A 17,301-nucleotide genomic window follows, 5' to 3' on the forward strand; every position below is an offset into this window, starting at 1 on the left:
GACTAGTCACAGCGTAAGCTGAGAGATCACTGGGGATTAATGGGGATTGGCGGTAATCAGTGCAAATGAGCCCTAACAAGGCCTCCCTCTGGTCTGCCAACTCCACGGGGGGAGTGGGGGCAGCTCTGTCCATTGTCTTGGTTCAAAGCCAGGCTGGAATTTACACCACGAAATCAAAGTCAAGGTGTAGGGACCATGATAGACAAGAGGAAGCATGTGGTGAGTTTGTTAGAGATTTTAGTTTCAACTTTGAACAGAAAAACACACCTGCATCCCAATTGCCATCACACTCCTAGCCCTAGATATGAGCCGAGTTACACTGGAATCTACGTTTTATAACTTCACATATCTGGAGCTACATTGCAGAAGTGCAGCAAAACTCTTAGCAAATTGTAAGGATGGGCCTCCAGGCATCAGTAAAAGTGCTCAGATGCACATCAAGTGCTTCCCATGCACACCAGGCATGCCCAATGAGTCTCAGGCACATGCAATGCCCTTGGACACTTTGAGAATTGTGATGCACATTGGGCATTTTGAATGCACATTAAATGTCCCTGTTGTGTTTTGGCACTTCTTGGGTAGTGTCTTGATGCTCCAATGTGCATCAGGTGCCCCTTGCACATAAGGAAGTGTTGCATCAGTCCCTTGATGGGCTACCATTGCATCATGGATATTTCTATGTAACAGCATCACAGCACCTCCTCGGGAAATACAGACGTTGCAAAATTGCTCAATTCTATTTCCTGCCAACAAAGAAAATGGAATCTGTGCTGAGGTCCAGCCACTTTTTACTGATTTTAAGTCATTTATTCCTTGATTTTCAATCTATGGGGGCTCACAAGGCAAATCACAATGGGATGGGCACACACAGAGAGAAAGAGATGACTAGGGGTACATGTACACTGTAGATTGAATGCAGCTGGACACCACTTGAACTGCTATAGGGTGTATTTCAGAGGAAGGAACTGGCAAAGCCATTGGCTAAGAAAACCTTAAGAGGTGTGTTGTGTGGTTTCCAGGCTGTATGGCGAATGTCTTCTAGCAGCATTTTCTCCTGATGTTTCACCTGCATTTGTGCTTGGCATCTTCGGAGGATCTTCTGAAGATGTCAGCCACAGTTGCGGGTGAAACGTCAGGAGAAACTGCTAGAACACATTTGCCATACAGCTTGGAAACTACATAACACCCCAGTAATTCCAGCCATGAAAGTCTTCAACAATATATAAAACTTTAAGAGATGTCAACAGAGGACTTGAAGACACCGCCACACAGCCTGGGATGCTGCAGTGGAAAAGATGAAAGCATATAATTGAGCCGGATTTGCAACTGCACAGCGCCCCCTACCGGGCCCCACTCTCCCTGGCGGTGTCTGCTCAAATGCACTGGATGTAAAAGGTGCATCAAGGACTCCTTCCATCCTGGATCCCTCCAACCCACCCCATTCGAAGAGAAGAAGAGAATGGCCCTTTTGGAAAGCTCTGGTTTCCGCCTTCAAAGTGACTCAGCTTTTCCCGTTTGAAATCTGCGGGGGGGGGGGGGGGATGGGGAACAGCATCTGAAAAATTGACGTCAACAGGAAAGCAAGGAGCTCAAGATCAAAAGCCGGACGGGGCTAGAGAAATGTGCAAATGGCACAGGCTTGGTTTTGCGTGCTGGTGCTCTGGTTCTCTGAAGCCACTTGCTTCTGACAGAGACCTTGATCCAACTGGAAGAACATACTGCATGAAAATGACATCCTGACATCTGAAATCGAAGGGGAATCTCCATAGAGGACCCATCTCTCTTCATTTCCCACCCCTCCAGAGATGGCAGAAGGAAACGTGGAGGACAAATAACTCCATCTTTGTTAAGTGGGGGAAACCTACATCTTTTTACAGTGGCAAACCTCTCCCAGGTTTTCTCTGGCAAGGTTTGTCCAGAGGGCATTTGCCCTTGACTTCCTCTGAGGCTGAGAGAGTGTGGCTCACCTAAATTCGCCCAATGGGTTTCGAATCCTATTCTGCAGAGTTGTTGTCCAACGCTTAAACCATATTGGCTCCTGACCCCCAAATGACCGTCTCTTGAATTTTATTTTGCAGGTTTCAGCTGAAAAGTCTTCTTTTAAATAAAAAATAGACCTGTAGTTATAAGCACTAAAACATTTTTAATAATCTCAGCTTGCATTACTGAATCAAGATACCTACAAGGCAAAAACTCGGCTGAATGTATTTATTGAGTCTTTAATACTTATTATATTAGGTAATTATAATTGTATATTACATATAATATTACTAATAATATGGCAGTCTAGTGATATTGTACCATATATAATACTAACATTCTGCTATGCTAATATATTGTCTAGACATATAATACTGATTGTATTATAATGCAATACAATATAATACTAATAATACAATATAATATATAATAACATTGTAATATAATACTAACATATTAAATAGAATTACTCCTGATCATATATAATAATATATCATGATATACTGTCATGTTTTCGATTGCAAGCTGCTTTTGAGTCTCCGTATGGAGAGATAAAGCGGGATATAAATCAATCATCAATCATAAATAAATAAAATAGCAGTGAGCCAGGGCAAGTGGGCTCAAATAAGAACTCAAGGGCTTCCCCATTGCTGCGCAAGGCAAGAGGGAGACGAGTCGGGCTGAACTGACAAAGCGTCCTTTCCCTACTCGAGGGATGGAGTCGGTTGCCCCGGCAACCACTAGGCCTCCAAGGACCCAAGCCCCAGCTTCCGGCTTCCTTCCAACGCTATTCCCAGAAGCCACCGCGTCCACTAGCCGCGCTGGAGCTTTCTGATTAGCTGACCCGTCTTGGGCCGTACCATCACGTTGAATGGAAAGGGAGGGGGGATAGCCCAAGGACTCCTTCTAAGTAAACGGACGCGAGTGCAAAGCCAGTGACGCTGCCGGTCAGCCGAGGCGGTTTAGAGAGAGGGCGACCCGCTGCGGGGGCCTCTTTCCTCGAGGGAGGAAGGCGGGAAGCGTCCGCGAAGAGCGCTCCCCCCACGAGACACGCGCAATGGTCCGTCCCAACCGCCCCCAGAGCCGTCAGTCAAAGGCCTTCACCCGCCTTGTCCTCTCAACGCAACTTGCTCCTCCCCGCGCGCCCATGGGCCGGTGGCCTCGCCGATATGCAAATCGCGTCGCCCCGCCAGCCAACGGGGAGGAGGGAGCGGGCCGCGCCGCGCGGGGATTGGCCGAGGTGGGCGGGCCGCCGGCGGGGCTAGCGGGTTGGGCTGCCCCCGCGCGGCTGAGGGGCCGAAGGAGGCTGTGGCGGCAGGAGCGGCGGAGGAGGCGGCGGCGGCATGTGCGGCGGCTGAGGCGCCGGGAAAAGAGCCCCGATGGCCGGCGCGGTTGAGGCCGGGAGCCCGCCGCTCCTGGCCCTGCTCTGGCCGCCGCTCCTGCTCCTGCTCTGGCTCCAGCCGCCGCCTCCGGGCGCCGAAGGGGCCGCCAGCCTGACCGAGAGCGTGGTGTGGGCCGTCAACGCGGGCGGAGAAGCCCATGTGGACGTCCACGGCATCCACTTCCGGAAGGACCCCCTCGAAGGCCGGGTGGGACGAGGTGAGAGAGCCGCCAGCACTCCCCGGGGCCCCCAAGTGGCCCTCCAACCGCCGCCCGACTGCCTGCGCCTTGTGGGTGTTGTCGTCCAGAGAGGAGGCGGGCCAAGGGCTTGGGGGCCGGAGACGCTCTCTGGAAAAACCCACCGCTGAGGCCCCTTCCACACAGCTGGATACAGCCCCACATTCTCTGCTCTGAAGTGGCATATGTGGCAGTGGGGACTCGGAGATCCCCTTGTGGGAGTGTTGGCCTTGATGTTCTGGGTCATCTGAGGGCCCTTCCACACAGCCATACCACCCAGAATATCAGGCAGAGAATCCACAAGGCCTGCTTGGAACTGGGTCATCTGAGGGCCCTTCCACACAACTATACAAGCCAGAATATCAAGACAGAGAATCCACATTGTGAGGGCGATCTGGCTGCGACATCTGTCACCCCATTGATCGCCAGGGTTGATAATCCACAAGATCTACTTTTAACTGGGTCATCTTGAGTCCACACTGTCATATAATCCAGTTCAGTGTGGATGTCATACAGCTGTGTGGAAGGGCCCTCAGAATATCTGCTTTGAACTAGACTATATAAATCTCCACTGCCAGATAATCTGGGGTCGGATCCCGGGATATAGGGCAGTGTAGATCCAGCCTTTGGCCCCATCTACACTGCCTTAGAATTGAGTTCAGTGCAGTTTACGCTGCATTCTATGGCGGTGGAGATGAGGCCAGAGCTCCAGATCTTGCAGGAGACTTCTTCTCCTGGAGCCAAGCTTTTAGCTCCAGAGGCATGAAAAGGCTTTTAGGTTGATCTCTTGCACTAAGGAGGCCTTTGCTCTGCTCCACTGCAGCCAGACTTGGCATTCTTCCTTTGATCTTTCTGGGGGGGGGGTGCATTTCTGCTGCAGAATTCATGCCGTGTGGTGTCACTTTGACTGCCGTGGCTCCATACGGTGGAATCCTGGGGGCGGGTTCTAGAATCCTAGAGTTGGCAAGGGACCCCCAAGGGTCATCCAGTCTAACCGTTTTCTGCCAGGCAGGGAAAGCACCATCCCAGTCCTGCCAACAGTGCCTTCTCTGCTGGTGTCTTGCTCAACTGCAGCTCCCAGGATCCCACAGCATGGAGCCATGCATTGATTCTATGGGGTAGGGGCCCCTAGGTTGTCAGCTGGCCTTCCTTTAGGCAAATTGCATAGGTGAGCGTTCCTTCTGCAAAAGGAAGCAGGGCATGAGGAGGGGATGAATCTATTCCACCTGAACATTAGGAAGAACGTCCTGACTGTGAAATCTGTTCAACAGTGGAACCCTCTGCTACGGAGTCCAGTGAAAGCTCCTTCCTTGGAAGCTTTTAAATGGCAGAATGGGGTTGGACCGGACGGCCCATGCGGCAGTCTCTTCCAACTCTATGATTCTGTGATTCTATTCTACTTTTTGCCTGTGTGGTGGAGGCACTGAGACTGGGAAAACTCCAGAGCTTGAAAGAGTGGTGTAGCTGGCCAGGCCCCGTTCCGATCTTAGCTAAGCTCTACCTCTCCTGGAGGCTGTGCTCTTTCATGCTCTCTCCCTTGGCCACTATTTGGGCTCTGCATCCACCACGACTGCCAGCAGAAATCCCAGCAGCCCAGCCCGTCCCTTTCTCCCTCTCTGTAGGTACAAAAGGAAAAGGGCTGGAGGCAGGTGGGAGCAGCAGTGCTCGACCTTGAAGGCCTCCCCATCTCGCCTCTTCCTTCCTGCAGAGCTTGGCCTCCTGCTCTTCCCTCCTGCACTCCCTGCCTTTCCCCACCCCTTTGCTTTTCAAAGCACCTGCCTTTGTAGCTTGCTCTTCCCTCCCTCCCGACAAGGTTGGCATCTTGCTTTCATTGCTGGACTTTGGCCCCTTCAGGACTGTCCCTTGGAGCCTTTGAAGTTAGAACAGGCCTCAATTAGGAAACTGTTAAGGGTAGACTTTAGCACACGGTCTCTTCCCATTTCAGTTGGAGGCTTTAGGGTGCCAGTCCGGTTGCACCTTGGCACGGCTGGGGTGCTGTTGCTTTTGTGAAATGTACACCAGAAAGGGGGGCGGACATTTTCATTGGCAGCCCTACAGTAAGCTGGAAGTGACTTGTTTCTATCCGTTTCTCTCTCCTGGCCTGATACAAATCTGTGTGCATTTTTCTTTCTGTCTCCTTGACCTTCTGTCCTTCTTCCTTCTGTGTTGTTCCTTTGTTCTCTGCCTGGCCGATGGAAGAGGAACTATTTTGAGCTCTTGCTCAGTTGCTTGAAGCGACTGCCTTGTTTTCACCACCTTTTGCCCCCTTTTGCCAAAGGGCCTGCTTGTCTGTACTGCTTTCTTTCTCCTTCGGATCTCATTGCTCATCCTGTTCTTGGCTTTGGCAGTCCAATCATTGTTGAGAAGGCAAGCTTTCCTACACTGCGTAGCAGAGTTCTGCAAAGTCTCAGGACACCATGTGCTTCGCCACAATTCCATCCACACAAGTTTCACAGGCTCCGTGGTTGCGTCACACAAACCGTAAGCTTCAACTGTGCCCGGAGTCTTCCAGTGGCTGTTGAAGATGCAGGAAACAATTTCTGTTGTATGCTGAAGATTGCGTCCTTATCATGTTATCAAAGCTTCCTGCCTGCTTCTATCATGATTACTTGAAGACCAAGCCTTCTCTCCTCATGCCTTTCGTCCCTACAATGCGTCTCCCAGTTTTATCTAGTCTGCCACAGCAAACCTGATCTCAGTTATTCCCTGCCATAATAGGGCTTTAGCAAACAGGTTAAGTTTTTGCTGGCAGTTATAGTTTGTTTGAGGCACACCTGTCAAGGAGCCTTAGAGAAGTGGCATTGGCTGGTTGTGTAAGTCCTTGGTAGGCGTTGGTCATAGAGTTCCCAAAGTTGGCCTCAGCCTGCCAGATCCAGGCCTCCTTTCCGGCCTCTGGTTTTGATGCAGCTGGCAGGGCGTAGCTGCAGAACACTTCCAACTCACTGCTTCTGCACACCTTTCTCCCTCTTTTAGGGCATGGAAAGATATTGCAGGGAGAGAAGGCGTGGGTAAGATTAGGGATTTCTTTTCTTCTCGTACACCTCCTCATGAAACACCTTAGCGCTGAATTGGTCTAGGCTCAAAAGTGAGGTCTTGCGGCAATGACTCCCAGCTACTGTTTACCTTGTCTGTTGGAAGCAGGTGCCCACAGCCACGGGAGCATTGCATTCTTTCCTAGCTCAGGCTGTTAATGCATTATTTACTGCCAACATGCTGATGCAACCCAACACCGAAATGTGTTCCGCCAGCCTTTCTTCCCAATCCTCCCAATGCCAGGTAGACAAAGCGGAAGTGGGAGGGTCTGGGCAGGCATTAAAGGAATTTGTAAAAGTCTCTTTGTCAGAGGCTTTGCTAACTGAGGCATGCCTGCATTTGGGAGCCAATGGAGCTGGGGCTGGATTTCCTCTTACTCATTGGTACAAGTTCTCTTTGGGAATTTTCTACTTGATTGCGTCTTGTGAGGTTTTTCTTGGAAATCTGTGATTCTGTTCCTGTTCCATTTCATTGGCGTATGTGTTGTGTATTGGTTGTGGTTCCCAGTTCCGCTCTTTTTACAGTGCTTTCAAAATGTGACTATGTGCAATGCCAGTCCAAATGACTTTTGCAGCGGTTGCATTGGCTAGCTTCCTTTGAAGGTGGATGTTGTTGCTATGCCTCTGCATTGGGAGTTCTTTGAGTATTTTATTTTCAAGGCAGGGATACGGCAGAGCCCTCTTTCCCTAGCAGAGGTTGGCAGGGAAGAGTCAAGGCCGGAGCCATAGATCTGGAGGTTCCACAGCAGGTGGCTTCCTTTGTTGAGGTGTGGAAAGCCTCTGTATTTGTCCCCATGGGAGCTACTAGCCCTTGTGCGTAAGAATAACTAACTCCAAGCTTCTGCCCGACAATAGTAATGCCAGGCGCAGGCATTAAATTAGAAACTTCTCCACTATGGGCTGATGTCATTGCTTCAAAGGAAATTCTCTTTGAAGGCAGCTGTCTGATGCTTCTGATGACATCCTTGAAAACGTTTGTTTCCTGGCTCCTTTCCCGCCCCCAAACCACTGTCTCTGATTCAGAGGGGGAGGGAAGAGTGCTACCTACAGCATGCAGAGTGGGAATCGGTAGCCCAATGAAACCAGAGGGTCTGTGGACCAGGCGGCGGCTGAACAGATTTCCAAATGTGCTGCCTGTTCCTTATTGAATGTCGCTCTTTTGGAACTGGGGCCAGGCCATGAAGGCAGTTCTCGCCTCCCTTGCCCACACACGCTGGGAGCTGGAGAGTTCCTCCCAAGAAGTTGTTGCTTGAGAACGCGGCATCGAGCCGTACCTGGTGGGTGTGAGTTGCCAGATGCCACTGACGGAGCTCTTGTGTTGCTTCTTGCCTGCGTCAGCCTGTGTGTTTAGCTCGGTTTCAGTCAATATAGCTCATAATGAGAAATCAAGCTGGGCTCCTGCGCCGCGTTCCAGCTGCCAGATCTTGCCCTCTGTGAGCCTTTGATCAATTTTCTTCAGCCTGTGCTTAAAATAAGAGTGGGAAGCCCTGTGGAGATGGGAGAAAACAGTTGCGGTAGGTGGGTAGACAAAAGTGTGGGGAAGAAACACCTCAACCCTATTGTTAGGTAAATCAAGGAGATTCAGTACTATGTGTTGACTCCCTATCTGACCATTAACTGAATGGGCCTACTCTAATTTGAGACTAAGCCACAGGATTCCAGGCCATGGCTGCCTTCATTACAAACCAAATTAAACTTTGGGAGGGGCTTGAAAGGTCTTACCATTCTTATTTTTTTTAAACGCAGCCTCTGACTATGGCATGAAGCTGCCCATCCTGCGATCCAATCCTGAGGATCAGATTCTCTACCAGACGGAACGCTATAATGAGGAAACCTTTGGGTATGAGGTCCCCATCAAGGAGGAGGGGGACTATGTTCTGGTGCTGAAGTTTGCCGAAGTCTATTTTGCACAGTCCCAACAGAAGGTAAGCAGCACGTGGCACTGGACTGTGCTGTCTTTGAATCATGGTGGGGATGGTATATAGTTTCAGATGCAAAAGGCCAGATGCAATTGTGTCTTGTTTCCATCTTGCAGGTGTTTGATGTGCGTGTGAATGGCCACGTGGTGGTGAAAGACCTGGACATCTTTGACAGAGTCGGGCACAGCACAGCCCATGACGAGATTATTCCCATCAGCATCAAGAAGGGGAAGCTGAGCGTCCAGGGAGAGGTTTCGACTTTCACTGGGAAGCTGAACATTGAATTTGTCAAGGTAACCACAAACCCTGGCCTAGCATTCCTCCCTTGCAAAGATATGTGAGGTGTGGGTATAATAGATTTGCTCGCTTTTTTCTTTCCTGAGCTCTTCCTGCAGCAATGGCTGGCTGTGTGGGCCACTGTATTCCTTAGTGCAGGCCGAGGAACCTATAACTCCCAGCCTGTCGGAAAGACCTTTATCTCCCACACAAACCTGCCCAAGCAGGGTCATTGGTGTTTTTCTGTGACTGAACAGGGCTTTTGAACCCTGGTCTTCATAGTTTAATGCTACACCATACTGACTCATTTTAAAGTACATATATAGGTACATGCGTGTACAATTACAGACTTAGGATGATATTTTTGCAGAAGAGGCTCAAGTCTGAATAACCAGGGCTGTGGAAAGGGTTAGCCCCCTTTCAGAGCATAGCTCTTTTCTCAGGCAAGTAGTTGTCCCTGTTCCCTGTCGCAAAAGGTTAAAAGGCAAAACTTGTGGACTTTAGTAGCAGGGATGTCAAAACATATCTCCCAGTTGTGGCTAATATATACACACAGGCTTACCATCATCTTGCTCGACGCCTCCGTCTGGGATTATTTCCAAAGAATAATAGCTCCCATTGCAGGAGAGTTCTGGTGAAGAAGCTAGATGTCCCGGGGTTTTGACGAGTCCCAAATCCTCCAGAATCATTTTCGCAGAGATAGAAAATTCTCTTCTCCCTCCCTCAGATGGATAAAAATCAATAAAGCGACAGGCTCACTGCATATATGATAGCGGCAACCAATTAAAACCTGTCGTTGTTGAGGGAGGGCGGACATGGGAGAGCTGAGAAGAGTGTTCCGATCAATATTTCTGAAGATATTCAATCGATGCTTTTGAAATTGCCTTGATCTAAATCAGTAAACCTCTGCTCCCTGGCGTGAATGCAATACACTCCAACGTGGCAACACGGCTCTAAAACTCCCTAGGTAGCTGGGCTGTTCTGGCTAAGTCAGTGGTATATGAGGACTTGACTGTGTGTTTTTTTCTCTGCAGGGGTACTACGATAACCCCAAAGTGTGTGCACTATACGTCCTTGCAGGAACGGTGGATGGTAAGTGTTTTTCTAAAGTCTTCCGTCCCAGCCGCCTCTTACTCTCTCTAGCTAGTTGGGTTGCATGGTACAGCAGTTAGCAAGGGGTCTTTGTCTCTCAATGGCTGTGCTTTTGGAGACTTTTCGTGTGGTTTCAGGGCAGAACATACTTGCAAATTGCCCCAGAACTTTTATTTAAAAGGGGATGATGGGGTTTCAGGGGCTTCCTGACTTGCTTGTGCATGACTCAGACACTAACCTTTCTCCTCTCTACTTCTCCAGATGTTCCAAAGCTGCAACCCCATCCCGGCTTGGAGAAAAAGGAGGAGGAGGAAGACGAAGAGGAGTACGAAGAGGGCTCCAGCACTAAAAAGCAGACCAATAAGAACCGGGTCCAATCGGGGCCCCGCACACCAAACCCGTATGCCTCGGACAACAGCAGCCTCATGTTCCCCATCTTAGTGGCCTTTGGTGTATTCATTCCTACCCTCTTCTGCCTGTGCAGGTTGTGAGAAGCAAGATATGCAGGCTGGCCAGATGCGGGCCAGAGAGGAGGAGTTGGACCAAACACAGAGGCGGCTTTGGGTTTCTCCATGTTCCTCATAATTTAAGGAAAATAAAAAGTTTGCTTAAGGAGCCACAGGTACAATAAAGGAGAGTTTGCATCACCTTCTTTCCGGGGAAACTTCCTGCCCCTCCGCAGTCGCCTCTGCAGAACCTTGGCTCTCCTCCGACTGTGTCCTGAGCAGCCACCTTTCCTGCCCAGAGAGCCTCGGAGTAAAACTTGGCGTCCTTCTGGCTGCAAGAGACTGGTGAACTCTGTGCCCATTTGGGAGGGGAGATGGCTTAAAGAAGCAGATTTTTCTTGGTGTTGAACCCCCTTCTCGGCTGGAATAATTTGCAATGGTGTGCTCCAATGGCGGGGTGGGTGGACAAGCGGGAGATGGACTGGTTTCTTGACATCGGCTGGAAGGTTTCTAAGTAAACACGGTACTTCTTTTCCATTGCAAATGAGAAAAGGTTCAAAGTTGTGGATTGGGCTCTGGGTGACATGCCCTGGTTGTTAGAACAGGACGAAGTGGGTGTCTGGGCTTATCTCCTTTGCTGGGGAGAAATACTATGCTATACTAAGAAACAGGCCGTTTCTTGTCATGCCAGCTTGGAGACAGAAACCTTTGCTTGTCCCAGGGATGGAGCTCCTGTCCTGTCCTGACCCACCACTCATTCCCTCCATTTGGTTCTCTTTCCCAAACCCCCAAGGAACCATCTCCTTCCCTTGTGTAGTGCCACTGGAATGGGCACCTCATAGGTTGACTCATGGCGCACTTTCCCCTAATGGCCTTTTAATTTGTGTCAGAAGGCTTCTCTTGGAGCTGAATGTCACCTCTTTTCCTTTGCCAAAGGGCTCCAGGGCAGGGCAGCAGACGTAGCTTTGCTATGGGTATGTGTGTGTGTTTTTTTAAGTTTTAGAGCTGCTTTGGAAAGGGTTAGGTGTGGGTCAGTTTCATGGGATGGATCTACAGCCATCTGTTTCTGGCTTTTCTGGTTTGTTTTCCCTGGTGCGCGGAGTTGGCACATTCTGAAATTGACAAATCTGTCAATGAAGGAGTTGTATCTGGGATTTTGGTGAGGGCTTTGCTGTGTGATCAAGGTGGATGTTGGCAGTTGTCTCAGTGGTGATGGAAGAGCTCGGACTCTTTGACCTGGTCCACTGTTGTCACGTTTCATGGGCCTGTTTGATTTGTCTCCCCAGTGAAAACCAGGAGGCTTGTCATGTTTCCTTGTGGCTTTCTGATTATTATTATTATTTTTTTGCCATTGCTGTAGCAAAAGGAGAAATGGCTATCCTACATTGGAAGGAAAGGTGGTATAGAGTAAAGTTTCTTACTGGTCACTCGGAAGCGCATCATAAAGATAGTTGAAGAGTTCCTGTTGCAAGGTTGGCACTCGTTGATGCCAGCTCTTGGTGGCTGGAGCCCCATGCATTCTTTCTCTGCAAGCATCACTTCCTTCTTGTTCCAGGCGCCCCATCCAGACATGATCTTCTCCCTACTCCATCCCTCTGCTGTGCTCTTGTATGTCATGGTATATGATGGGCAATGTTTGGCTTGCCGGTCCCCTGCTATTTGCATGTCAGAGACCTGACGGGCACGCTTCACATTCCTCTTCAGAAGCTCAAATCCTTTGAGACCGGTCCCAGTCCCTGTCCCTCGGTGGAGCAGGTGGGCACACTGCACTCTGGCCTGCACTCCTCACTTGTCCTCGGTACCGTCCTGGAAAGGAAATCACGTCCAAACAGGGCCACTGTTTTAGGCATGGCTCATAAATGCATTTGAACTCCTCCACTTGTCCTGTTTCTTCAACCCAGCCACAAATTGCATCTCTTCAGGAAAGCCTACCTAGATCAACCTGTGCTTTTTTAAAAAAATTAATATGACAAATGATAATATTCCCTCCAGCCTGCCTGCTTGGTTTGCAGTTTCCTTGGTTAGTGTACCTCATGTAGCACCTTTCAGACGGCAGCAGGGATTTGGCTGGATGCACCCTTGGAAGTACCATCAGGTGGTTTGCCACCCTTCTGCTGTCTGCTTTTTCTTTTCATGTTGTGTGATGGGATTGCAAGGAAGCCCTTTGTTTCTTAAATCCCAACTTTCCCAAGGGCTTTTATTTAACCCTAGTATGGCTGGCTTGCTTAGCCTCCTCTTTGGTGGCCCATGCCCTTAGGTACGTGGCTGGGGCTTCAGCAGGCTCACTTTGTTTTGATGCTGTCAATGGGGTTGAGCCCTTCGCCTTTAGAAGATCGCCTTTTTCAGTTGCTTATTGAAAGACTTTGGAGAGTTTGAAATATATGGCAGCTAGTAGTTTCTCTCATCTTGTTCCTTCTGTGGTTGTGCAGCTTGGAAGAGGTATGAGACACCTGGTGTGCCCCTGGCCACCAAAGTTTTAACAGGGGAACTCGGTTGTGTTTTGCTTGTCTGCTTCCGCCTTCCCCCTGTTCCCATCCTGCATTTCCTTGAGGGGGGATGGCGACAATATGCTGAATGGTTTTTGGTTCTCATCTACCCATTTCCAGTCAGTTGCTGGTCCCCAAAAGAGAAAGTGTTTGCCTTGCGGCTGTTTGGGGCATTTTGCTTGTGAGTGGATTGAACACTGTATCTTACTAAAATAAGAGAAGTCAGAAACAGGTCTGTGTCACCAGAGCAGTCTAGGTCTGGGAAGAAATGCTGCAATTTAAGGTCCCATCCCCCCACTTTGTCCCTTTATTCTTGAAATCTGAGGAAAAGGCCACAGAGCCTTTATGCGATTGGCTAAACCAACCGCCCGCCCCGGCTAAATTGGTATGAGGGCTGAGATTCTCCTTTTCAGATAGCTTCCTTGATTCACTCTCGGCTCCAGTCACGCCACACAAAACTGTTTGGAGTGCAAAACTCTCCCGCCTTGGAAGCTTTTGAGCCCCTCCTTTCATGTACACTGAGAGAACGGATCCCGTTTGCCCGTTTTGAACTGTGCCAAGAGAGCCTGGCAGGTGGAAACTGGAGGAACACCAAAGTCGAATCTGTGTCTATGTGTGTTTGTGCCTTTTTTAATTTTTCAGGTAGTGAGACGGCAATAGGCTTTGCTTGCAAAGAAGCTTCTGTTTTAAGGAACTTCTATTTCCACTTCTTTAAAAAATGAAAGTTTGTGGGATGGTTGGGAAACCTTATCCCCTTTGAGCCAAACCGTTTCCCTGTCCGCCAGGAGTGAGGCGGCTGGGCTTCGGGTTTGCCTTTCCGGTCCTGAGATGTGCCATGCGTGGGGAGCTGGGTTTTTTAAGATTCTGATTTAGTTGGGAAAAGCAGCTTTGCGGCGAGAGCACTACGCGGTGGCCTTCCACTAAGCACATTGCAGCCTCAACTGGGGAGTGGAAATGCTCTTCACCAAACTCTCCAGTCGTCTCTTAGCATTACTGCAGAGTTGTAGGAGAGGGAGACCGAGGTCATCCAGCACTCCTGCAATCGTATAATCTGCAATTGTATAGAATCATAGAATCGTAGAGTTGGAAGAGACCTCATGGGCCATCCAGTCCAAACCCCTGCCAAGAAGCAGGAAATCGCATTCAATGCACCCCTGACAGATGGCCATCCAGCCTCTGTTTAAAAGCCTCCAAAGAAGGAGCCTCCACCACAGTCCGGGGCAGAGAGTTCCACTGCTGAACAGCTTTCTCTCACAGTGAGGAAGTTCTTCCTGATGTTCAGGCGGAATCTTCTTTCCTGTAGTTTGAAGCCATTGTTCTGTGTCCTAGTCTGCAGGGCAGCAGAAAACAAGCTTGCTCCCTCCTCCCTATCCTCACATATTTGTACATGGCTATCATGTCTCCTCTCAGCCTTCTCTTCTGCAGGCTAAACATGCCCAGCTCTTTAAGCCGCTCCTCATAGGGCTTGTTCTCCAGACCCTTGATCATTTTAGTCTCCCTCCTCTGGACGCTTTCCAGCTTGTCAACATCTCCCTTCAACTGTGGTGCCCAGAATTGGACACAGTGTGATTCCAGGTGTGGTCTGACCAAGGCAGAATAGAGGGAAGCATGACTTCCTTAGATCTAGATGCTATTCCTCTATTGATGCAGGCCAAAATCCCGTTGGCTTTCTTAGCAGCCGCATCACATTGCTGGCTCATGTTTAACTTGTTGTCCATGAGGACTCCAAGATCTTTTTCACATGTACTGCTGTCTAGCCAGGCATTGTCCCCCATTCTGTATCTTTGCATTCCATTTTTACAGAATGGGGGACGTATAATGGGAATTCTCTGCCAGGTGACTGAAGGCTAGCATCCGGTACACAAGCCATGCTGTGACGTTGACTTCCCCAACCCAGTTCCCAGTCTCTAACCTTGGGTTTCCTTGGCCCGGCAAAGATACTGGGGCAGTGGGGCATCAGTGTGCCAGTGCTTTGGGCTTCTGCGGGGGGTTTCCATGCTCTTGACACCCACAGTTTACTTACATCCCTTCTGGTCTCCCTGTTCTTCGGGACCAGTATAACTGTTGGCAGTCACAGTACATCTGTCAAATTGGCTTTAAGAAGGCTGTCAAGATTTGGCCTCTTGAAACCTAGAGAGGAAATCATTGAATGGGTGGCACACTTTAAGTGTTATGCAGCCAAAAGGAAGACAGGTTTTTCTTGAAGGAGGTCTGCTTCTGTGACCAGCCAGGGAACAAAAGCGTTGTCTCCTTGATAGAGGTTCCATCAGAGAGCCACAGAGGTGACGCTGCCAGGGTCCAATGGCTAAAATTCAGCATGGGCAAATGGCCTTTTCAAACAATTCCCAGAATCCCTGATTTATTGTGGGGAGATTTAGGGAGTCCTAATTTGAAAGAAACCGCCTTTCTCTGAACTCTGCTTCTGGGGAACTCTGCTGAAGGCGCCTGAAGGAAGAAACAAAGAGTCCTGTGAGCATCAAGAGATGCTTGCAGGACCAAAATAATATTGGAACCTGCTGTGTTTATGTTTCCCAGTAGGGGAGAAGAGGAAGTCTGCTTAAATAGACTATTGTGTTACGATATCTTGGCTTAAGGCAAAAGGAAGGGTGTGCTGGGATCTCCGTAGAATCCCTAAGCATTCCAAATGAGGCATTGGCTTGGCAGCCGGGTCTGCCAGTGGCAAGATACTCTTTCTCTCTGCAGGTCTGGTGGTCTGATACCAGGGATGGTTTGGGAGAAGGATGGGCTTGACCTAGTCTTCACGGGTCCCTTGTGTTGACAAGACTCTTTCCTGCCTTTTTACTCCACGTTTAAGTGCTTTCACCCTTGCAAGGATAGGCATATGGTGTGGTGCCTTGCTGAGATCCCTTGGGGAGAAAAGGCATGCCAGGGTTCCCTCCAACATGAGGAAGGTCTCATAAGAGCTCAAAGTAAGAATTTGGAAAGCGGGTTCTCTCAGACCCAGCCTTCGGGTGAGCCTGGTGGTACATTCTGAGTGATTTCTATTTGGGCCGAGGAGAGGATCGATCTTTTTCAATCCCTCCTCCTAAGCAATTGGGCGAAACGCAAGCAGGATGTAGCATCATTGATGGCAAACTGGGGGGGGGGGGGGTTGGATCTCATTCATCATTTGGATTGGATTGGGGCACCGCTTGCTCCGGAGGCCTGGGCACGCTTTGAGGCCGCCCATCTCTAGGCTTTTAGGGCCGCGAAGCCGAGAACCCTGGTTGGCTGGGATCTCTTTCCTCGCTGGCAACTCTTTCCCCGTAACATAGACCTTAACACATGGCTTTGAAGGAGGAGGGTGTTTTTAACCGTCCCTTTGCTTTCTGTCTTTAATCATTTGCAGTGATTCTTTCCATTATTATGATTTTCCTTACTCAGTGTGTATGTTTCATATCAAGCTTTTGGGCAAAGGGTGAAAAGCACAGATGTCTGATGTCTGGCTGCGTTGCCTTGGCAAACGGATCTCTTCTTTTGTTTTCTTGGGGAAGTTGGAGGGGTGTGGGTGCGTTGCTTTGGGTTGCTTTCTCCTCCCCACCCCACCCTTGGCCCTATTTTTTGGTACATTTAGCTGGTTTTTATTTTATAAATTTTGTTGGTGTCTTCTTTATTTTCTTTTTTTCCTCTCAGGATGTCTGGTTGAGGGAAATAATTCTGAAATATGCTGCCTGGCAGTTTGAACCAGCAGTGTGTTAAAAATAAATAAAAATGAAATTATATTGTCACTCAAAGGAACTGGTGCCTTCTTGTTTATATATATATATATATATATATATATGGTGTCTTTTTTAAAGATGGCATATTCTGCTGAAATGACCCATCTGAGGAAGTTGGGTCATTGTGGCGGGATCAAGGGCCACATTTGAGCTTCTCGAACACCCTTTTCATCATTATTATTACAATTTATTTCTAAGGTTTGAATTCTTTTGTATTTCCCATTGAGTGCAGGAGTGACGAGTTGGAGGAGAGATTGGACTGAGGAGAAGGGCGTTTCCCAAAATATGGGTTGCCCACAGTCTCTCCTACCATAGATCCATCCTACACAGTCAGTCCTCCATATTTGCTGTGAATTGTTTTTGTAAACCTGAGAATACCCTTCTTGGGTTTTCTAGACTTTGTGGTGACTTCCTGCCAGAAGCTGGCCACAGGATTGCATTTGAAGACTTAGAGAGGGGCTCTCTAGGTATCTCTAGCCCCTCCAGTAGGAACAAAGAGGACTTGGAGGACCGAGAGATGCCTAGAGAGGACATTTGATCATCGCATCTGTGAATAATCAAATTGGCACAGGTTGAAAGCACGAAGAAGACTGTGAAGGAAGCCATGACCCTGGGTTTGCCTTCTAAGGTCCTTGGCCCAGTTGTCAGGAGGCGACCCCTTCCTGCTGTGGGGCTCTGGCTTCCTGCTTTGTGGCTGAGCATCCTTCTCAACCTTTGGTCCTCTGGGACTCCAA

At 49.2% G+C, this 17,301-nt stretch overlaps 1 protein-coding gene across 1 annotated transcript; it reads left to right on the forward strand.

The window, feature by feature from the left end:
* The first annotated feature begins 3,216 nt into the window (after positions 1–3,216).
* mlec (malectin) lies at positions 3,217–16,576 on the forward strand. Its single transcript, XM_008118658.3, has 5 exons — positions 3,217–3,579; positions 8,376–8,554; positions 8,665–8,841; positions 9,859–9,916; positions 10,178–16,576. The coding sequence occupies exons 1-5, from the start codon at positions 3,360–3,362 to the stop codon at positions 10,405–10,407; spliced, it is 864 nt and encodes a 287-aa protein (XP_008116865.1). The 5' UTR covers positions 3,217–3,359; the 3' UTR covers positions 10,408–16,576.
* Positions 16,577–17,301: the final 725 nt, after the last annotated feature.

Source organism: Anolis carolinensis, chromosome X (genome assembly GCF_035594765.1).
Source record: "Anolis carolinensis isolate JA03-04 chromosome X, rAnoCar3.1.pri, whole genome shotgun sequence".
NCBI classification, from domain to species: domain Eukaryota; kingdom Metazoa; phylum Chordata; class Lepidosauria; order Squamata; family Dactyloidae; genus Anolis; species Anolis carolinensis.

Coding starts and splice junctions, on each gene's coding strand:
- mlec (XM_008118658.3), top strand. CDS start 3,360: ATGGCCGGCGCGGTTGAGGCCGGGAGCCCGCCGCTCCTGGCCCTGCTC. Junction 8,842..9,858: donor TGAACATTGAATTTGTCAAG/GTAACCACAAAC, acceptor TTTTCTCTGCAG/GGGTACTACGATAACCCCAA. Junction 9,917..10,177: donor CCTTGCAGGAACGGTGGATG/GTAAGTGTTTTT, acceptor CTACTTCTCCAG/ATGTTCCAAAGCTGCAACCC.